Source organism: Dreissena polymorpha, chromosome 1 (assembly GCF_020536995.1).
Source record: "Dreissena polymorpha isolate Duluth1 chromosome 1, UMN_Dpol_1.0, whole genome shotgun sequence".
Taxonomy (NCBI): Eukaryota; Metazoa; Mollusca; class Bivalvia; order Myida; family Dreissenidae; genus Dreissena; species Dreissena polymorpha.
The window spans coordinates 97,936,252-97,960,400 of NC_068355.1; the positions used below are offsets into that span (position 1 = coordinate 97,936,252).

General features: G+C 38.3%; 1 protein-coding gene across 4 annotated transcripts in view; it reads right to left on the reverse strand.

Annotated features, from left to right (window-relative positions):
• Window positions 1-19,792: 19,792 nt before the first annotated feature.
• LOC127841834 (non-structural maintenance of chromosomes element 3 homolog) overlaps window positions 19,793-24,149 on the reverse strand; it is a 56,098-nt gene continuing 51,741 nt past the window's right edge. For all 4 annotated transcript variants that reach the window (XM_052370974.1, XM_052370965.1, XM_052370957.1 and 1 more), the window contains exon 8: window positions 19,793-20,597. In XM_052370974.1, coding sequence (XP_052226934.1) covers window positions 20,490-20,597 — 108 coding nt within the window. In that variant the 3' untranslated portion in view covers window positions 19,793-20,489. The remainder of the gene's footprint in view (window positions 20,598-24,149) is intronic.

Here is a 24,149-nt window from a genome sequence, read left to right on the forward strand (position 1 = left end):
TGTTACGAATCTATCCGCACGTCTTTGTACTTTTTCCAGTCGATTTATTTGACCTTTTGTATGTGGGTCCTAGACAATGGAGAAATATTCTAGTTTAGGCCATACTATTGCTTTGTAAGCATGATCTTTAACTTTTGATGAGCTAATTTTTAGGTTGCGGCGAAGAAATCCTAGTGCCTGGTTTGCATTATTAGTGATTGAGTTAATATGTTTATCCCATTTTCGGTTTCTTTGGAGTGTGAGACCTAAAAATTTGGCATGATTTACCATTTCAAGGATGTGATCATGTAATTTATATGAGAAGATTATTTGGGTTTCTTTTTTGAGTTATGCTGAGAATGTTGCATTTTTCGGAGTGGAATTTCATCAACCAGTCATGACCCCATAGTCCAACAGCGTCAATATCTAGTTGGACGTTCTGGGCGTCGGAGAGGTTGTTGATATTATTGTAGATGGTGCTATCGTTTGCAAAAAGTCTTAGGGTTCTATTTTTTTATATAATCAGCAAAGTCATTTATATAGATCAGAAATAGGATGGGCCCCAAGACAGTGCCCAGTGGTACTCCGGAGGTTACAGGTACCTTGTTTGACATGGTTCCCTCCAGGACAACAGTCTGGGTTCTATTTGTTAGGAAGTCAGATATCCAGAAGAAAGCATTTGAAATAATTCCATAGTATTTTAGTTTGTATAAGAGGTAGCTGGTGGGGTACTTTATCGAATGCATTAGCAAAATCCATAATACTGATGTCAGTTTGTATACCTTAATTATTTGATTATGTTAGGTTTCGGAGGAATGATATTAGTTGTGTTTCACAAGAACGGGAAGGTCTAGATCCGTGTTGGAGGTCAAGGTCATATAAGCTATTATTTGTATCAAGGTTGGACATGCTAGCGATGACATGTTGAATTTTTTTTAACAGCAAATACAAGTAAGTGATATTGGTCTGTAATTTATAGAATTATATGTTTATCTCCTTTTTTTTTTTAAAGATTTGGCATACATCTGCATGCTTCCAATCAGATGTTTTTTTTCCAAGGGACAGGGACTGTTTAACATTTAAAGATTAATTTTATAAGTTTTAAAAGCTACATACATGTCGTTCTTAGCATTATTTGAGAATAGTTACAGGTACTAAGATTTTATAAGTTAAAACAGAATAATTTCAAACAATGTGCAATATAGATGTTTTGTGTTATTTATAGTTGTATTTTTTAAAGTGATATTATGCGAATTTTTCACTGTTGAATTGAGCTGAAAATAATTATTGGTCAAAAGAGTTAGTTAAAATGTGGTAACTGACCAATTATCTTGTTGTTTATAAGAAATATATATTATATTCGATATTTTACATGACTGTACAGTCCTCTAAGCCGAGCAGAACTGTCTTTTTATTAGGATCGGAGTTAGTGTTCGTAGTGTCGTATGAAATAATCTGCACTAAAACTAAATTTAGATTCACATCGTACATCGAATCATTTATGTTAAAACGAAAGTACGGTTGATATTTAAATGCATTATTTTTTCTCTTTCCGGAATATTGTTTTAGTATGTTGATGCTACATTAACAAATATAAGTGTATATGCAGTGAACACACCAAAAAAAAACAACGGTTGCGATAGACAACTAGAAATGGCGCGGAAGAGGCCGACGAGTCCCCACGCCGAATGTTTGACCCAGGGGACGCACCAGGGTTGATAATGGGGCCATGCATAGTTGAGATTGACCGTATTGTCATAAGAGATGTTCAGTATCAATTTGAAGTAAATCGGTGTAGAAATGAAGAAGTTATAGTAAAAGGCAATTTTGGGTGGGCGTGGTCTATGTGGGCGGGGGCGCCCCAGGGTTGGTAATGGGGCCATGCATAGTTGAGATTGACTGTAATGTCATAAGAGATGTTTAGTATCAATTTGAAGTAAATCGGTGTAGAAATGAAAAAGTTATAGTAAAGGGCAATTTTGGGTGGGCGTGGTCTATGTGGGCGGGAGCGCCCCAGGGTTGGTGGGGCCATACATAGTTTAGATTGACCGTAATGTCATAAGAGATGTTCAGTATCAATTTGAAGTAAATCGGTGTAGAAATGAAAAAGTTATAGTAAAAGGCAATTTTGGTTTGGCGTGGTCTATGTGGGCGGGGCGCCCCAGGGTTGGTAATGGGGCCATGCATAGTTGAGATTGACCGTATTGTCATAAGAGATGTTCAGTATCAATTTGAAGTAAATCGGTGTAGAAATGAAGAAGTTAATGTAAAAGGAAATTTTGGGTGGGCGTGGTCTATGTGGGCGGGGGCGCCCCAGGGTTGTTAATGGGGCCATACATAGTCGAGATTGACCGTGATGTCATTAGAGATGTTCAGTATCAATTTGAAGTAAATCGGTGTAGAAATGAAAGTTATAGTAAAGGCAATTTTGGGTGGGCGTGGTCTATGTGGGCGGGGCGCCCCAGGGTTGGTAATGGGGCCATGCATAGTTGAGATTGACTGTATTGTCATGAGAGATGTTCAGTATCAATTTGAAGTAAATCGGTGTAGAAATGAAGAAGTTAATGTAAAATAACATAAAAAAATGAGTGAAAATCTCTGACCTGGCCCCACCCCAACCCCCATAACTTTTGACCCCGGGGTCAGATCAAAATTCCAAATATTGCAGGGTCGCACATATGCTCATAGCTACCATGTGTGTAAGTTTCAAGCTTCTAGTGCTTATAGTTTAGGAGGAGATAGTGGCAATGGACGGACGGACGGACAGACGGACGGACAGACGGACGGACGGCGGAGATAACCACAATATCCGCACACTTTTCAAAAAGCGTGGGATAACTATAAACAAATGGACGATTTCGATGGTCTTGCCTTGTCAATAACTTTATCCGGCCAATAAAACTAGTTAAAAATTAATTTTGACAAAACAAAAGACTTTTAAGTAGTCTGGATAGGCAAAACTATATGTAGCTCCGAAAGTATTAAAACAAGATGGAAATTAAATTGGAATCAACAAACATGTGACATCCTAGGCCTCAAATTACACTTTGATCTAAACAAAATGATAGAACTAAATTATGTTGACAAAATGGCTAAAATAAAAGCCGTGTTAAAAAGTTGGTCAAAAAGTATTTTAACTCCGCGAGTGAAAATCCAAATTATTAAAAACATTAGCAATACCCGTTCTAAATAATCTTTTTGTTTTCTTGTCAGATCCACCACATAATCTGTTGACAGAGATCAGTGAATTATTTTATAATTTTGCGTGGGATGTCAAACCACGAATTAAAAAAGTATTTAACTAAAATAATATACAGAAGGCGGTTTGATGATGATTGATCTTTGTTCTTTTTTCTCTGAAGTGCTCGTGGATCCGTAAAATTGCTACTGGGAATGGAAAATGGATAAATATGGTGAATACAATGATCGATTTTCGAAAATTATACACTGTGGGAGTCACTATCCTGAAAACTTCATTAACAAGATACACAATGAATTATGAAAAGATGTATTGAACTCGTTTGTTGAACTCATAAAAAATATGACCAGTCAAAACCCAGTTTTTGCTTCAAAAGCCATTTTCTATAACCCAGAAATAACAATTTCTATCAAAACTGTATTTGTTAAATCATGGTTTGAAAAAGGCGTTCTTTTTTTTTTTGGTGACTTGATGCATAGCGCTGAACATTTAACCTTTTACAGAACTTTATGATGAATTTTGCAAAGTATTAAACTTCAATACAAATAACCTATTTTTCATAGGAATTATTGACGCATTAAAAATACATAAAACGCAGAAGCTCCTAAGACACTTGCTTTTTGAAGCCTTGTACTCCTACTAGCCTACGATCCAGATTAGCTAACACAAAGGGTACACATCCTATGAATGAAATAATTACCAAAAATGAGTCTACGCCAGTGTGCATAAATGGTCAATTACTATGAGTGTAGAACATTAGCCCTCTCGGACTATAGCCCCTAGGACAATAGCCCCTAGGACAAAAGTCCCTTAAGAAATTAGCCCCCTAGTACATTTGCCCCCTAGGACAAAAGCCCATTGGGACGTTAGCCCCTACCTATTTATAAATTCATTTTTTAGGCATTTAATTTTATCTTTTTTTAATGAAATGCAATTAAAAGGTAGAAAATTATATAAATATCAAGATGACATTATAAGATGTTTAGTTACAAACAGGAGCACTTAGTATATGTATATAAAACCATGTTTTACTTTAAATATGCAATATTCATTGTATCTTGTAGTTAAACAAGAAACAAAAACATCTTTCATAGTAAAAAAAACTTCATAGTTAATTAATAAACCACCAATAGTAATAGTAAAATAGTAAAGAAATGTTAAAAAACACTAAACTTTACGTGTGTGGTACAAGCTATATATTGAAAAATATATGTATAAAACTTCAACATATTAATAATTGTATGTATTTACATATGCAATTTAAAAAATGGAATAAAAATACTTACTTTAAAAAAAGCTATGAACGTTTTAAAACACATGAGGGCTAATGTCCGAGCGTGCACTTTTTTGAAGGGGCTAATGTCCTAGGTGTTAATGTCCGAGAGGGCTAATGTCCGTACCCCACTTTTTACAACATCGAAACAAAAGAATGGCGACATATTTTGGTATGCCTTTTAATATCACACGGGATACGAATTTACAGTGGTTTCAATACATAGAATCGTAGGTACGAATTCCTTCTTATATACAATTTGCACCTCAGACAACTGAAATTTCTGTCCAAATGAATGTGAAAATATTCAACATTTATTCTGGGAATTACAAGCTTTCAATACATTGATAGCAGAACTGTTTTCTGGCTGTAATCATTTTTCGAACTGTCTAAATATGCACTACCGTAATTACTCAATGTGTTCGGACACTCAAAGTTTTCGGACACCAATTGTTTTAGCAAAAATAATTATTTTTCGTGACTCTTAATTTTCGGACACACGAGTTTTCGTCCATAATTAATGTCTCTAAGTTTACGGACAGTATATTTCACAGCGCAATTTTATCAAATCTCGGTCCTGTTTTCGATATCTAATGAGACTTCGATCATGGGGTTTTACAACCAGATTAACATCATAAAACATGGCAGGTGCATGCCTACGGGTAACGGACCATTACATTTGCGTTATTGGGTAAATAACCTTGTAAACCGGTATTAAAACAATGGTTTCGCCCGATAGAATAAGCGTTATGACAATTACCAGGGGTAGCGCCAATTAACAGTTTATCTACCGCAATGCTACTACCCCTTCTCAGTAAAATAATTGTGACAAATACTAAACGCTTCAAAGTGTGATGCACCTTATTGCAAGTTTTACGAACAGTTGAAGGTGTTAGACAACAACTATCTGAAATGAACAAAAAAAGAATTCATAGTTTGCTTTTTTATTGAGTTAATTACTAGCGAGTATCGGTCATCACATGCTTATCTTTGAACTCGTTGGTACAACCTTGTAGTAACTTTCTGTCAAATAAATTAAGCATTTAAAATTATTTAAAATGCAGTGCGCACATATATAACTGTAATTTATACTTTACAGCATGGTATTACAAGCGCGTGCTATTACCGGTTGTCGTTGATACAATTGACGCTATTTTCGGACACTTCAATTTTCGACTCTAAGTTTTCGGACACCTGTATTTTGTGAATATTTTTTGTATCTGAGTTTTCGGACACGAAAAAATAAATAAATTAAGTGTCCGAACACATAGAGTAATTACGAGTATATTATCTGGGGCATGCAAATACAACTGGACCCTTAAACCTTATATTTATTTAGATAACAATGTACATTTATGATAGTTAAATAAACAAAACTAAAGCCACACTTAAAGCAGCAAAATCATACCTGTCCTTACATCGCCTTGTTCTTAATGAAATAAAGTTTTTAATGTTTTCAGGCAAAGCAAAGAATGATAGCTATTGTAAAGACTTGTTCAGTAGTTGTGAAAAGAAGTCTTGTTTTGTCAAATAAGCCTTTATATTGCCACCACTTTTTCAGTTTGTGTTGATATTGCCATGTAAAAGCTATTGATGATAACATGATATATGATGTATGGTATTATGCATAAATTGATTGTAAAATCTGTACGGTGTGGGGTGGGATGCCCTCGACCCACTCACACCTATTCATAAGGTTAATAAAATGTATTGAACGGGAAAAAAATAACAAGAGGGCCTGAAAGACCAAAAGTCGCTCACCGGAGATTTGGAGATTTAAAAAAAGGAATTGAGCTGTTCTGTGCGGTCCAAGTTGTCAAATTCATGAATAGTGAACTATAAATGTAAATTCTAGAGTTCTAACAAAGTTTTACTATAGCCATATAAGGATTAATTCCCCGCTCCCTGGCGGCCACGTTTTTCAACACACAGCAACTATTTTCGAATACATCCAAGATATCATTTAACAAATGTTCTGACCAAGTTTCATGACGATTGGACTATAAATATGATTTTTAGAATGTTAAAAAGGTTTTACCGTAGGCAAATAAGGAATATCCTGTAGGCCATGTTTTTCAACCAACATAAATTATTTTCGAACTTGTTCAAGATATCATTGGGAAAAGTCTTCTGACCAAGTTTCATGAAGACGGGACATAAATGTGGCCTCTAGAGTATAAACAACGTACTAAAGCCATATAAGTAAAAAGGTCCGTCCCCTTTTGTCCACGTTTTTCAACAAAACGGAAACATTTTTAAACATGTTAAGATATCATTGGGACAAATCTTCTGACCAAGTTTCATGATGATTGGTCAATCAATGTGGCCTCTAGAGAGTTTACAAGATTTTACTATAGCCACATATACTATAGCCTTGTTTTTCAACCAACCGGAACCATTTTCGAACTCATCCTAGATATAATTGGGACAAATCTTCTGTCCAAGTTCCATGAAGATCGAACAATAAATGTTGCCTCTATAGTGGCAACAAGGTTTTACTATAGCCATTTTAGAAAACATGCCCTGCCCCCTGGCGACCATGCTTTTCAACCAACCGGATCCATTTTCGAACTAACTTGTCCAAGATATCAGTGGTACAAATCGTCTGACCAAAGTTCATGACGATCGGAAACCAATGCCGCCTCTAGAGTGTAAAACAGATTTTACAATAGCTTTATAAGGAAAGAAATGCCCTGCCCCTAGGGCCATGTTTTTTAACCAACTGGAACTAATTTCGAACTCGTCCAAGATTTTATTGGCACACATGTTCTGACCAAATTTCATGAAGCTCGGACAATACATGTCGCCTCTAGAGTGTTAACAATGCAAATGTTGACGCCGCTCGACGCACAAAAAGTAATCTCAAAAGTTCATGATGAGAACATTGTGCTCATGTTAGCTTATAAAACAAAAGGGTTTGAAAGGCCCAACGTCGCTCACCTGAGATAACAAGATATTATTGGGACAAATCTTCTGACCAAGTTTCATGAAGATTGGGAAATAAATGTGGCGTCTAGAGTGTTAAAGGGGCCTTTTCACAGAATTTGGCATGTTTTGAAGTTTGTCATTAAATGCTTTATATTGATATATGTAAACATAGGATCTAACAAGCTCCAGTAAAAACTCAGATTAAATTTAAAAAAAGAAAAAAGGTAACCCTCAGCAGAGCTCGAACCACTGACCCCTAGAGTCCTGGAGTAAAAAGTGGTATCGAGAGGCCCATAAGGGCCTGAATCACTCTACTGGCTGGAATCAATAGGGCTCAAGCCCTTGATGTATGAACAATCTGAGTAAGTTTTAAATAAACAGACCCAAAATGGGAAATTTATAGCATAAACAAGAAGAAACGTTAAATTTAAACTTCAAATGGCTCCTTTTCAACAATAAGTTAGAAATATTTTAAAAACTCTCAATGGGGTTCTGACCCTTGATGATATAAAACATCCGTTGAAGTTTCAAAAGGATAGAACTTATATGTAAACAAACAAGAAATGTGTTTGTCTGAAACACCATGTCCCCTTCTGCGCCGCTTTGATTTTCTTTTTACCTTTGACCTTGAAGGATGACCTTGACCTTTCACCACTCAAATGTGCAGCTCTATGAGATACACATGCATGCCAAATATGAAGTTGCTATCTTCAATATTGCAAAAGTTATGGCAAAATGTTAAAGATTTTCATTTTTTCTCTAAATTCAAGGGGAGATAATTCTGAACTTTTAACTTGATATTGCTCATTTTCAATAGGGTTTGACTCATCATTCAGATAAAGACACTGTGCAAGAAGAATCGAATGAAAACTGTGGACTTTATTGCGTAAACAAGCCTTATTTCACAATTTTCTCAAACTCGAGGGGAGATAATTCTGGAGTTTTACTCTGATGTAACCCATTTTCAATAGAGTTCGAGTCCTCATTAATATAAAGACACTAAACAAGTTTGAAAAGAATCGGATGAAAACTGCGGACTTTATCCTGTAAAGTATAACGCACGCACGCACGGACGGACGACGGAAACCACGCCATGACATAAGCTCTTCAGGCCTTCGGCCAGTAGAGCTAAAAACCACTTAGACCACTCGGCTATCCTTCCTGGTACAATAACGGATGTATTTTATACTTTATATAAGCAATCCTCGTAGTTTCACAAAATTTAACGACAACAGAACTCTCAAAATTATTAATTCGTTTCGCGTTGCAACGCTTTATAATTTTCAGGTTTTTAAATCGTCAAAAGATGCATATAATGGTTATATTTTAAAACATGGGGAATATTCAGTATTACTGTTTCCTCACAAATATCATAACTACAACGAAAATTTGCGGATCTGAAACAACTTTTCTCAATTTTGTAAATTGACCCAAACGTGAAAAGGCCCCTTTAACAAGGTTTTACTGAACCATATAAGAAAAAATGCCCCTCTCCCTGGCAGCCATGTTTTTCAACCAACCGGCATCATTTTTGAACTTGTCAAAGATATTATCGGGATGAATCTTCTGACCGAGTTTCATGAAGATCGGACAGTAAATGTAGCCTCTAGAGTGTTAACAAGATTTTACAATAGCCATATGAGGAAAAATGCCCCGCCCCTTGGCAGCCATGTTTTTCAAGCAAACATTACCATTTTCGAACTCATCCAAGATATCATTAAGACCAATCTTCTGACCAAATTTCATGAGGATTGGACAATACATGTGGCCTCTAGAGTGTTAGCAATGTTTTACTAAAACCATATAGAGCCATATAAGGAAAAATGCCCCGCCCCTGGTGGCCCTGTTTTTTAAGCAACCAAAACCACTTTCGAACTCATCAAAGATATCATTGGGACAATTCTTCTGACCAAGTTTCATGATGATCGGAGAATAAATGTGACCTCTAGAGTGTTAACAAGGTTTTACTATAGCCATATAGGGAAAAATGTCCCGCCTCCGTGGCGGACATGTTTTTCAACCAACCGTCATCATTTTTGAACTCGTCCAAGATATTATTGGGATGAATCTTCTGACCGAGTTTCATGAAGATCGGACAATAAATGTGGCCTCTAGAGTGTTAACAAGATTTTACTATAGCCATATAAGGAAAAATGCCCCGCCCCTTGGCAGCCATGTTTTTCAATCAAACGTTATCATTTTCGAACTCATCCAAGATATCAATAAGACAAATCTTCTAACCAAATTTCATGAAGATTGGACGATAAATGTGACCTCTAGAGTGTTAACAAGGTTTTACAAAAGCCATATATAACCTTATAAGGAAAATGCCCCGCCCCCTGGTGGCCATGTGTTGAAAGAAACCAAAAGCATTTTCGAACTCATCCAAGATATCATTGGGACAAATATTCTGACCAAGTTTCATGAAGATCGGAAAAATACATGTGGCCTCTAGAGTGTTAACAAGGTTTTATTATAGCCATATAAGGAAAAATGCCCCGCCCCCTGGCAGCCAGCATGTTTTTCAACCAACGGGCATAATTTTTGATCTCGTCCAATATATTATTGGGCTGAATCTTCCGACCAAGTTTCATGAAGATTTGACAATAAATGTGGCCACTAGAGTGTTAACAAGATTTTACTATAGCCATATGGAGCCATATACGGAAAAATGCCCCGCCCTTGGCAGCCATGTTTTTTAAGCAAATTTTACCATTTTTGAACTCTTCCAAATATCATTGGGACAAATCTTCTGACCAATTTTCATGAAGATCGGAAAATAAATGTGGCCTCTAGAGTGTTAACAAGGTTTTACTATAGCCATATAAGGAAAAATGCCCCGCCCCCTGGCGGTCATGTTTTTCAACCAACCGGCATCATTTTTGATCTCGTCCAAGATATTATTGGGATGAATCTTCTGACCAAGTTTTATGAAGATCAGACAATAAATGTGGCCTCTATAGTGTTAACTTATATTTTACTTTAGCCGTATATAGCTATATAAGGAAAAAATGCCCCGCCCCTTGGCAGCCATGTTTTTCAAGCAAACGTAACCATTTTCGAAATCATCCAAGATATCATCGAGACCAATCTTTTGACCAAATTTCATGAAGATTGGACAATAAATATGACCTCTAGAGTGTTAACAAGGCAAATGTTGACGCCGCATGACTGACAAAAGGCGATCATAAAAGCTCACCATGAGCACATTGTGCTCAGGTGGTCTTAAAAGTGAAGGAATTCAAAAGGTTAACCTACCGAAACGGCTATATTATTTTTGGACAAGAAAAATCTGTTGTTGTTTTTTAATTTAGCTTTTTCATGGAAAATCGTACGCTTTTTGTACTCTTTACATACTGGCAACTTACGTTGATGTCTTGTAAAAACAACGTGCCAAACCAAAGACGGTCATAAATACTTGTCCTATATAGTAATGAAAAGGTCAAAGACCGGACGGACTCGTTTGTCATGAAGAAAATAACAAACACAATATGACAGATTGAAAAGGGGCATTAGTTGTAAAATGACATAAAATATATGAAAATGTTACTGTTTTCCTGAAATGGCATAATCAGCGATAAAAACATGCCACAAGGGAAACAGGAACGAGAACCCTGCCTCACATGGCGTAAGCAATAAATCAGTAACTTTGGGGTTACGAAAGCGCGTACGTTTTGTTGATTGGTACTATTGTTGTGTTTAACGCGCGCAAATTTAACTAGCGAACTGCGGGAAGCGGAGGTTATTAGGGTAGACGTAATTGACACATTTATCCAACTCGCGATACATACATTGTACAGGATAGTATAGCATCATTTCTCTAATTACCATTTTATAGATATAATTATCATCATTGTTAATTTCAGATCTTGATCATTGTCGATGGAAATAAAGATCCTGAAGCAAATAGTTGATACTTATTTATGATCAAGACTGTGAAGACGACACCATGCCTGCAGTAAAGTGTCCGTTCCCTGACTGTGCCTACACAACAGCCGATCTAGATCCGGCCATCGTTGCGGCACTCATAACTGCCCACAGCGCCGTACACACATTGGCACCTGCCAAAACAGCCAGAGTAGAGAAAGTCAAGCGTCCTACAGTTACCGCCGCTGGATCCAGCGAGGACTGGGCCTACTTTCTCTCACGCTGGAATGATTATGTTGCTGCCACCAAACTGGATGGTCGAGACAAAGTGATCCAGTTGTTGGAATGTTGTGATGAACCTCTTCGGAGAGACCTAACGAGAACAACAGGTGGCAATCTAACTGACAAATCGGTGGACAATGTATTGGCAGCAATTCGTAAGCTAGCAGTGCGTGAAGAAAACACAATGGTGGCAAGAGTGACACTCCACAACATGAGACAAGATCGCGATGAATCTGTCCGCAACTTTGGTGCACGTCTGAGAGGACAGGCTGACATTTGCAAATTTGTGATTGACTGCAACAATTGTGCCGCCAAAGTTAATTACACTGAAGCAATCATGCGTGATGTTCTCACAAGAGGTGTTGCAGACCTGACATTCAGCTTGACCTACTTGGTGATAAAAACCAGAACATGTCGCTAGAGGAAGTGTTCCAATTCGTGGAAGCCAAGGAAGCAGGAAAAAGGTCAGCTTCGAGACTTTTAGACTCCCATGCTGTTGGAGCAGCCACCAGTTACAAGAAGCAGCAACAGTCCAGCAGAGACACCCAAGAAGCTTGCTCCTACTGTGGCAAACGTGGCCACGGAAAGAAAAGAACTGCACAGGAACGCAAGACTCAGTGCCCAGCTTATGGCCACAGGTGTGCACAATGCAGACGTGAACACCACTTTGAGAGTGTGTGCCGTAGTGTGGACAATCCGCCCTTCACACACTCAGCCCAAAAACTTTGACAAGGAAAGTGCTCTGTTTGACGCATTATGTACTGTAGATTCCTCTCAAATACACCATCAGGATGTGAACATTGTGAACAATAATAAACACAGCATCCCGCTTGATCATCATGTCTATGACAACCTGTCTGACACTTGGATTCGCAGAAGCTCTAAGCCTCAACCATTCGTAAGAGTGTCTATACAGGCTCTTCCAGAGGACTACTTGGCACTTGGCATCAATCTTCCTAAACCGTCTCTAGCTACAGTGATACCGGCTATGGCTGATACCGGATGCCAGAGCTGCCTTGCCGGTCTCAAAGTTGTCCATCACCTTGGGTTACGTGAATCTGACCTAATCCCTGTGACAATGCGCATGCACACAGCGAACAACGATGGCATTAAAATTCTCGGTGCATTATTACTGCGGATGTCGAGCAAGGACTCTAGTGGTCAAGTAGTTGAAACCAGGCAGATGACATATGTTACTGACTCATCGGACAAACTTTTTCTGAGTCGAGAAGCCTGTATCAATCTTGGTATCATCACAGACAACTTTCCGGAAATCCATGCCTCACAGCAATACAGTGCAGCAGCATTGAATGGTGAGGACAAAGCTCCATGTGGATGCCCTGCCCGTCAACTTCCGCCAGCTCCACCTAGTACATTACCATGCTCACCGACAGAAGAGAATCGTGTCAAACTTCAACAGTACCTCCTTGAGTTCTACAAAGCCAGCACCTTTAACACATGTGAACATCAAACACTTCGTCTGATGGACAGTCCGCCAATGAAACTTCTGGTAGATCCCAACGCTAAACCAGTTGCTTACCACACACCGGTACCAGTTCCAATCCACTGGCGAGATGCAGTCAAGGCAGGTCTTGACCAAGACGTACGACTTGGCGTCATTGAGCCTGTCCCTATTGGTGAGCCTGTCACTTGGTGCCATCGAATGGTTGTGTGTGCAAAGAAAAGTGGACAGCCAAGACGCACTGTTGATCTGCAGGCCCTTAATGCTCATGCCACACGTGAAACACATCACACACCATCACCTTTTCATCAAGCACGATCAGTCCCCCATGGGAAGAAGAAAACAGTCTTCGATGCATGGAACGGCTATCACAGTGTACCCCTGTGTGAGGAAGACCGCCATCTTACCACATTCATCACTCCCTGGGGAAGATATCGCTACAAAACTGCACCTCAGGGCTACATTGCTTCAGGTGATGGATACACCCGACGCTATGATGAGATTGTTGCAGACATCCCTCACAAAACCAAATGTATTGACGATGCATTGCTATGGGCTGATGATCTCGAGGACAGTTTCTTTCAAGCGGTACACTGGCTAGACATTTGCGGTCGAAATGGCATAACACTGAATCCAGAAAAGTTTGTGTTTGGAGCTGATGTTGTGGAATTTGCAGGATTTGAAATTACACGCAACGATGTAAGACCCTGCCAGAGATACTTACAAGCCATCCTTAACTTCCCCACGCCAAAAGACATTACAGATGTGCGTTCCTGGTTTGGTCTAGTAAACCAGGTATCATATGCTTTCAGCATGGCCGAAAGAATGCTACCCTTTAGGGAACTTTTGAAACCTGGCACTCCATTCAACTGGAATGAACATCTCCAGAACGTCTTCGATGAGTCAAAACTACTGATCGCCAGCGAAATAGAAGAAGGTGTTCGTATCTTTGACCCCAAAAGACCCACATGTCTGGCGACCGACTGGTCAAAAGTGGGTATTGGATTCTGGCTCCTTCAAAAGCACTGCACATGCTCAAAGAAGGAACCCTTCTGTTGCCCATCTGGATCACACTTGTTGGCAGCAGATTCACTCATCCAGCAGAGTCTCGCTATGCGCCGGTTGAGGGTGAAGCTCTTGCCGTCGCAGATTCCCTTGACAAGGCCAGGTACTTTGTCCTAGGCTGCGCAGACCTCATCATTGCTGTTGACCATAAGCCTCTTCTCAAGATATTCACAGACCGATCGCTTGAGGACATCTCTAATACTCGTCTAAGAAACTTGAAAGAGAAAACGCTACGCTACAAGTTCCGTATGGTCCACATCCCAGGTGTCAAACATCGCGCCACTGACTGTCTATCACGTCATCCAATCAGTGATGCAGAAAAGCTGATGTTGCCAGATGATGAGACACATATCAATTCAACCTCTGTGTGTCCAGCTAGCCGCAGTACTCTCATGACTGGTTTGAGAATGCAGGAAGATCAGGAAAACTCCATAGATGAATGCGTCATTGCAGGTGTTGTGTCATCCCTCAATGCTCTCAACCTTCGATCAGTCACCTGGGACAGAGTTCGCACAGCCACAGCTAGCGATACAGACATGCTAGCATTGACCGACATCATCGAATCTGGTATCCCGGAACACCGTCACCAGCTGCCAGAATCGCTCAGAGACTACTTTCAGTACCGTGAAGGTCTATCTACAGTCGATGGCGTCATCCTATACAAAGACCGTATTGTCATACCACCATCACTGAGAGACGAAGTACTTGAGGCTTTGCACGCAGCTCACCAAGGTGTCACCTCCATGGTTGCTAGGGCAGAGACATCAGTATTTTGGCCAGGAATCACACCTGCCATTACGGCTCTTCGTACCAGTTGCCAACAATGCAACCGTAGTGCACCATCAAATCCTAGCGCACCACCAGTACCTCCATTAAGTCCAGAGTATCCATTCCAGTGCTTATGTGCTGACTATTTCAGCTACCAAGGGCATCATTTCCTTGTTGTAGTGGACCGTTATTCCAACTGGCCAATTGTAGAGCAGTCAGCTAACGGAGCCCAAGGACTGATCACATGTCTTAGACGTATCTTTGTGACATATGGAATACCTGATGAACTTGCCTCTGATGGTGGCCCTGAATTCACTGCTGTAGCCACACGTCAATTCCTGAGTGATTGGGGTGTACACCATCGCCTATCCTCCGTAGCCTTCCCACACAGCAACTGTAGGGCCGAAATTGGTGTAAAGACAGTGAAGCGTCTCCTTATGGATAACACAACTTCCACTGGTGACATAAACACAGATGCCTTCCAGCGTGCCATGCTTCAGTACAGAAACACACCAGACAGGGATACCAAACTCTCTCCAGCCATGTGCATATTTGGCCGCCCCATTCGAGACTTCATACCAATTCCACCTGGAAAGTATAAACCTCATGAAACTTGGTTAAGCACATCACTGGCCCGTGAAGAAGCCTTGCGAAACAGGCACATGCGGTGTGCAGAAAAACTGTCAGAGCACACTCAGAGATTACCACCTCTAGCTGTGGGAGACAATGTTCGCCTGCAAAACCAGATTGGACTCTATCCTCGCAAGTGGGACAAGACTGGCGTGGTAATTGAAGTTCGCCAATTTGACCAGTATGTGGTACGACTTGATGGCTCAAGACGGGTAACCCTTCGCAATAGGAAGTTCCTACGAAAGTATGTCCCCGTTCAACTACAACCACGACGGCTGTCCATTGATAGTGACCTAGCACTCAGGCTACCTGCAGCAACAACTGAAAATCCCACAGGACACTCCATCACACCAGCAGTGACCCCAACACATGCAACCAGATCTACGCCGGCTGCAACCAACACCGGGATCCCAACTCACTCTGCTCCTCACCCTACTGCGTCACCCAGTAAGGTAACGCCAAGCAGCAGTGAGACACCCAGCCGAGGTAACCTGCAGCAGAGTCGTCGTCAGCTAGCCTATACTGAGCCTCCGAGTCCTGACAGTCGACCAGTAGACGTTTCCGTGGACACAGGACCAAGTCGTGAGACACCAAACTGCACAACCCCGCCAACGGACCTGTTGTGCCTTCCAGTCAGACGATCAGGAAGAACTAGAACTGCCCCAGAGTGGCAGAAAGACTATGTCATGTGATTGTTGACAAAGACTCATATAGTTGACCACATCAAAGACATTTGCCTTTTCTTGTTGTTAAAAAGTTCTTTTTTTTTTCTCTCTTACTTTATAAGGGAGTAGACCTGGTGGGCTCCAATGTTCCCAGTACTTTTTGTTATCAGTCTTTGTTTCAACTTCAGTTAAAGTGTAATATTATTTCATATGAACATTTCATACCCAAAGACTTGGGGGGAGATACAGGATAGTATAGCATCATTTCTCTAATTACCATTTTATAGATATAATTATCATCATTGTTAATTTCAGATCTTGATCATTGTCGATGGAAATAAAGATCCTGAAGCAAATAGTTGATACTTATTTACATTGTACGGCTAATTAAGATGTTTAGATAACCAATATCAAACACTGATTGCACGCAAAAATAACATTATTTATTACTTACAATTTTATCAAGATTAACGTTCTTAGTTAAAATCTTGACCCGTTAATGTCGCATTTGTTTTATCAGAAATTAATATTATAAGTAGAATCAAAGATGCCACCATCATCGTCAAATGCAAGTTATAATTAAGAAAGCAAATTATTTAACCAATTTCATTACAAAACAACAAACAGTTATTTAAAACACTTAATCATCTAATTTAGCATTAAATGGTATGTAATTGCTTTGAAGTTACGCGGTGCGTAAAAACTCACGTATTTAAAAGGATTTGAGATCATAATACTTAGTAACATCTTTATGCAATAACTATCACGATTGTTTAAAATATTTGATTTCTATTTCGTTCAAAACGGAAGCCGTTGACTGATGTTGATTACCGGTACATGTTTATGGTTTTTAAGAAGTTCAATTTGAGCCCCCGAACTTTCCATGTCGCCAACGTTCCCAATGACGTCATCGAATTGAACCAAAGACGTCACAGTGGCACGTCAAATTGGAATTAAGGGCACGGTCATTTCATAGATGTCAACGACGGGAACAATGCTATTCGAAGCATTTCCGCGAGCGCTGCAAACGTGCCAGGTTATGCAGAGTATGGCGTCAAGAAGAAACAAATGAAAATCCGCAAGGTGGTTAAAGAGAAGTTATTTTATGGTAAAAAATTATGTGGGACAAAGGAAAGTTGTGCTGACTGACCACAAAAGCGCAACCATGTCCTTTTTCCTCAAGTGGTCTTAAAGTTCTAAACACTGATGCTTCCTTTTTAACAATTTATTTCTGTGAAGCAGCTCTATACGAACAATTATAAAAACTGTATGTGGTCAAAATGTTGTCATAATCATAGTTGCACTCACAAAATATTGATTAAATCAACTATTTTCAGATATTTTATAAACAACATTAACTTAAAAATCTATAAATATAGACTTTGTGACAGGAGTGATGAAAAATAACTCCCCTACGCCCCAAGTTGTTACAAGCAGCATGCTGATATGGAATGTCTTAGTTGAAATAGTGCCGTAAGATAAACATGGCAAATGCACCACTTCACGTAATAAGGAGCAATTGGTGCAATTTGAAAGATGAATGCTGACAAGTGTAGTAGAATACCTTGGGACAACTTTGTGTCTATGGACCGACAGAAAGACAGACACAGACTGACTTAGTGACAAACAGACCGGCAGTCCATATGCCTACATGTATAGTGATTCAAGTATTTAATTCAGTATTCTGCTAATAGTGCATACTTATAGTCATGTTATAAAATGTTTTCCTAGAAAAGGGGAATAATAAGAAAGGTAGAAATGGTGATTCCAGTATTAACTTAGTTTCGAGGTGTATAATTATAAAATTACATGCAAACCGTGAATTTTAATTATAAAAATGATATAGAAAGTCTAAGTTGAACAAGAGGTTTGTAAAACATTAATGTGCCTATATAATCATAGCTTAATGTTTGAAGCCCTGTTGAACGTTTGGCTCAAAACCTCTACGTTTCCTTCTCTCCTGCCAATTAACATTCAGAACACATTGGATGGCTGTAGGTGAAAACATTCTCTTAATATCGTTTAGAAATAAAACAACCAAATCGCAGACAGACAGGAGCAAAGCATTGTATAAATTATAATGTACAAAATTCTCTAAATTCAACGCCCCAAGAGCTGTATTATTGACACATTTTAATTTTGACCTCTAGTAACACCTTGAGCTTTGAGGTAGGGAGACCTGTGATACACGCAACACATCATCTCCTCATGGTGGTTGGTTGTGAAATTCTGTTTAAAAATTGCATGACGAATTAATCTGACCGGACAATCTGTGTTAAAGCAAAATTTGACGTTTAAACTCTTATGTTACATTGACCTTTTAGGCAGAGAGACGGGTGTTTAATGAGACTAGCCCTTTCCACATGGTAGTCTTTTTTAGTAATTTGTTAATGTCGTGATCAATTAAAAAGAAACAGTCTAGAAAAGCTTTTTTATGGCCAAATTTGACCTTTGACCACTTGTGACATTTACCTTTGCAGTTGGAAACCAGTGATAAATGCAATACGCATCTCCTAAAGATGGTCATTCGTGGTGTTATTTTTTAAATCACACAATGAATGAAAAAGTTACCATCCGAACAAGCTGTTTTACGGCCAAATTTGACCTTTGACCTCGAAAAATGGTCATGAGATCTGACATATGGAGACACGCAACACGCCCTGTTATGATGATTTACATTTATTAATTTGTGCCATGCTATTTAAAATGAATCCATGAAATGTTTTTTATTTGAGACAAGTTTTTGGACAGAGCAACTGCTATAATACACCTTTGAAGGGAAGCATAAAAGAGGAATAACTTTTATAATCTTCAATGTAAGACATTAAACATTGCACATGCACGACTTCATAGTATAGGGAACAATTCCTGCAATTGTCGTGCATATTAATCGTACACGATTTATTAAACCTGTATTATGTTGTTTTCTGTTTTCTTCATAAAGGTGAAAAATCAAAATTTCTTATTGACCAAAAATTGTTGTTTTTAGCCTGTTCATTTTTGCAATTTTCATGACAGCAAAAACAATAATTTTGTCTGTGCTAAAGAACAATCAGCTTTATGCAGGCTGGAACCTATTCCACATTGGGTAAGGCTAAGTTGTCTGTGAGGAGGTGGTGGGTTGATCGCCCTCAGGCCCTTTCTGATTTCTGGACATGCAGTGATAAATGCAATACGCATCTCCTAAAGGTGGTAATTCGTGGTGTTATTTTTTAAATCACACGATGAATGAAAAAGTTACCATCCAAACAAGCTGTTTTACGGCCAAATTTGACCTTTGACCTCGAAGTATGGTCATGAGATCTGACATATGGAGACACGCAACACGCCCTCTTATGATGATTTACATTTATTAATTTGGGCCATGTTATTAAAAATGAATCTATGAAAAGTTTTTTATTTGAGACAAGTTTTTGGACAGAGCAACTGCTATAATACACCTTTGAAGGGAAGCATAAAAGAGGAATAACTTTTATAATCTTCAACGTAAGACATTAAACATTGCACATGCACGACTTCATAGTATTGGGAACAATTCCTGCAAGTTTTAATGTTTTACCCTGAAACCGCGTGCATAAAAGTGTGTCTATGTATATGGTGATTAGAGTATGACCAACTTTACTTTGTTATTGAGACTATAATAAAGGACAACAAATAACGCAATAAACACTGAATAATTAACAAACTAAACTTTTTTTCAATTGCACTATCTATTATGGCATAAAACATCTTTGGCATATGGAAACTTTCAAAACATGATTAAGTTTAATGCATACAAATTTAGTGTATATATTTCAAAGAATAAGATCCTGAATGTATAGAGTATTGCAGCTAATCATGTCTCCGAGAAACAGTTCTTGGCATAGGTCAGCGACTTTAAACCCTGTCTACATACCTTGCTTGGCATAGGTCAGTAACTTTAAACCCTGTCTACAGTGCCTTGCTTGGCATAGGTCAGTGACTTTAAACCCTGTCTACAGTGCCTTGCTTGGCATAGGTCAGTGACTTTAAACCCTGTCTACAGTGCCTTGCTTGTGACAAATCAGACAAATTGGGTGAACAATCACTTAGACTATTTCAAATTGGTAAAAAGTCAAATAAAAAGTATAAACCTTGCCAAGAGGGATTTATGAATGGACAGATATGGCAAACGGTTGAGCATATTAATCGTACACGATTTATTAAACCTGTATAATGTTGTTTTCTGTTTTCTTCATAAAGGTGAAAAATGAAAATTTCTTATTGACCATAAATTGTTGTTTTTAGCCTGTTCATTTTTGCAATTTTCATGACAGCAAAAACAATAATTTGGTCTGTGCTGGAGAACAATCAGCTTTATGCAGGCTGGAACCTATTCCACATTGGGTAAGGCTAAGTTGTCTGTGAGGAGGTGGTGGGTTGATCGCCCTCGGCCCTTTCTGATTTCTGGACATCTGCAAACTGACTTCGCCAATGAGACACGTCTTCAATACCGTGTATCTATGCAAACAAAAAGATTAAACATATCAAATTTAATGGGCAATAAACAGTTAAACAATTTCATTACTTCCTAAAGTTGACAAAAACACTATAAACAAACAAATCAAAATTGCATAAACTTGCACACAAAGATTAAAGATTTTAATGACCTCTTGAATATAAAGACATTAAGGTAGTGCACCTCTAATGGGCACATATCCAAATATAATCTAATTAATTATTTTCTTAATCAGCATCATTTCACTGAACTACATGCAAATTTGTAGGTAGGCTTTCCATGCTTTTAAAAAAAATATACCGATTTTTTCAAAACCACCCCCACGCTCGGCTTTTGTCCAGTTTATTTTCACCCCTGGGGTATATAAAAGTTCCATAATTCATTCAAATTTCCAAATATGGGCATGCAGTTGGTGTGTACAGATGCTGTAAAGGTGTTTGAAGTTTAAACAAGATGAAATAAGTATTCTTTTACAGACATTTATTTTTTACAAATTTTTATCTATGGAAGAGCACCATGAAATGTAAGTGATTTCAGCCAAGTAAAAATTGGGTTGGTTAAAAACAAAGTGTCATAAAATTCAAAATAGTATCATTTAAGTCATATTTTAAACTTAGTTTTTATAGAAACACTATATACAGCAAAAATACCAAGAACTAGACAGATTTACCGTTTACTTTTTGAAATAAAAATAAAAATGCAACATGCATGGTTCGTATTTTCAACAGTAAATCACCCAATTTCGCCGTAACGTTGTTTTAATTTTAATAATTGAAAAATGTGCATAAAAATTGCAACATATTTAACAATAAATATAGCTTATATGCCATATTAAATCACATTATGTTAGAAAATAAATAAAACGCGTCGCAAAAAAAGTATACGTCGTCGGCAGGATTCTAACCTGCGCGGGAATATCCCAAAAGATTTCTAGTCTATCGCCTTAACCACTAGGCTACGGCACCTAATAGTAGGCTCTTCAACCTTCGAAGAAATCGCGGGAAATCATTAGAGGTGCACTACCTTAAGTTTGATTAGTGATGGCAAATATAACATTTGGTCAAATATGTATTAAAAAAAATCTAACAGTTTTTACAATCCTAATTTCAAATAATTTCAAAATCATATAGTTTGGCTCTTTCATTTTTTGTTATATGCGAATTTTTTTCTGAATTCAACATAAATTTTATTTGTGCACAATACCATATATATCATTTCAGCAAGGCAACTCAAAGCCCAGCTATATCCCCTGACATGATCTTTCTGACATTTAAGTGTGACTTTGAACTTGAGGCGTCATGACCCCTCTTCTGAAGATCATCTAAATGAGCAAACATGTTAGCTATATATCATGAGGCACCAATTAAAACTAGAGGGCCCTGATGGCCCTAAATCGCTCAACTGACTCGTTAAGATCAGATGAAAACTATGACCTCTATTGTCTACACAAGGTTTTTCTATGATTTGACCTAGTGACCTAGTTTCTGACCTACGACGACCCAAATACAATCCCAATCCAGATTTCATCAAGATAAACATTCTGACAAAATTTCATAAAGATCTGATGGAAACTGTGACCTCTATTGTCTACACAAGGTTTTTCTATGATTTGACCTAGTGACCTAGTTTTTGATCCCAAATGACCCAAATACAATCCCAACCCAGGTTTCATCAAGATTAACATTTGGCCAAATTTTATTAAGATTGGATGAAAACTGTGACCTCTACTGTCTACACATTTTTTTTTTAACTTTGACCTAGTGACCAAGATTTTGACCCCAGATGACCCAAAAAAAATCCCAACCCAGATTTCATAAAGAGAAACATTCTGACCAAATTTCATAAAGATTGGATGAAAACTGTGACCTCTATTGTCTACACAAGGTTTTTCTATTATTTGACCTAGAGACCTATTTTTTGACCCCAGATGACCCAAATACAATCCCCACCCAGATTTCATCAAGATTGTTTACTTTTTGTAAAAGTGCAACGTCCGCTGTGGGAAAATTCTATTTATAAACGGATTGACCTACTTGTAATCCTTAATAAGAAATTTCGGCCAATCAGCGCCATCGTTTTAAAAGTGTATCAACCAATAAAAACGCCGCTTTTTAACAGCGTTAGGCCCAGCCAGTGTAAAGTACTGCGTTTTTAACGCTTCTTAAATAAGGATAGATATTTTTAACAAATAGATTTTTATTAAGGCACCGCACCAACACTGCAAAGTTTTCTATTTATATCAATGGTACAGCCCAGTAAAATCGGGCTGTCCATTTTATGGCTGTTTTCGACCTTTTCATGCAGAGTTTTATGTTAAGCAGAGTGCTCAGGCAATGGTTTTTAACCGAAGTCCCGAGGGTAAACAACCCCATTAGTCAGTCATTGCATCAAGAGTAACATTCTGACCAAATTTCATAAAGATTGGATGAGAGCTGTGACTTCTATTGTTTACACAAGGTTTTTCTATTATTTGACCTAGTGACCTAGTTTTCGACCCCAGATGACCCAAATACAATCCCCACCCAGGTTTCATCAAGATAAACATTCTGACCAAATTTCATAAAGATTGGATGAGAACTGTGACCTCTACTGTCTACACAAAAAAATTGTTGACGGATGCACGCACACGCACTCACAACGGACGCCGGACATCACACGGTCACATTAGCTCACCGTGTCACTTCGTAACAGGTGAGCTAAAAAGATACAACAAATGGTTGGTAGACAAGTTAATCTATAAGTATGACCTTAACTTCGAGCTCGCGTGAAATACGTAGGCCTGCTAATAATTGTCTCAACGACCTAACGCTTTAAACAAAGTTAAATAAAAATTCTTCACAAGCCATAAAAGATGCAGAAAGAACAAGAAATTTGGGCTTCAATATTTGATATATTTTAGCCTTGACTTTGCGACTTACACATGCCTTTTGCACAAAGCCAAAATGACCTTAACATTCAATCAAATCCTTCACTTGCTATCTAAGATCATATGTGGAGAGAACACACGCACATTTTTCAGACAGACCGTTCCAGCTAAATATAAATAATATTTTATAATGTTTGTAATCTTTGAGAAAAATCAAGCCAATTTTACATTTTAGAAACAAGAAACCTTTGGAGACGGGTGATGCTCCCCAAAGTTTTTTTTGTCACAATATTGCACTACATTTTCAGATAAAAGGAAACATCTTGAGGGGCATAACTTTGGACAAAATAATACCATGGATGGTTTAGCAACTTAAAAATTTCAAAGAACCATAACTCTCTAAATAAATCATCTAACCAGAACCCACAAATAACATGCGCATCTCCTCAAGGTAGTTTAGCTTCCCATAAAGCTTCATTGAATTCCAGTCAGTAGTTGGGGGGACAATAATTGCACTTTATGTACAGTTTATAAAAAAAATATCAAAGGGCCATAACTCTGTGAAAAATCATCCGACCATAACCGGCTGATAATATGCACATCTCCTGTTGGTAGTGAAGCTTTCCATAAAGTTTCATTGAATTCCGGTCATTAATTGCTGAGAAATAGCCCGGACAAAAATTTTGCA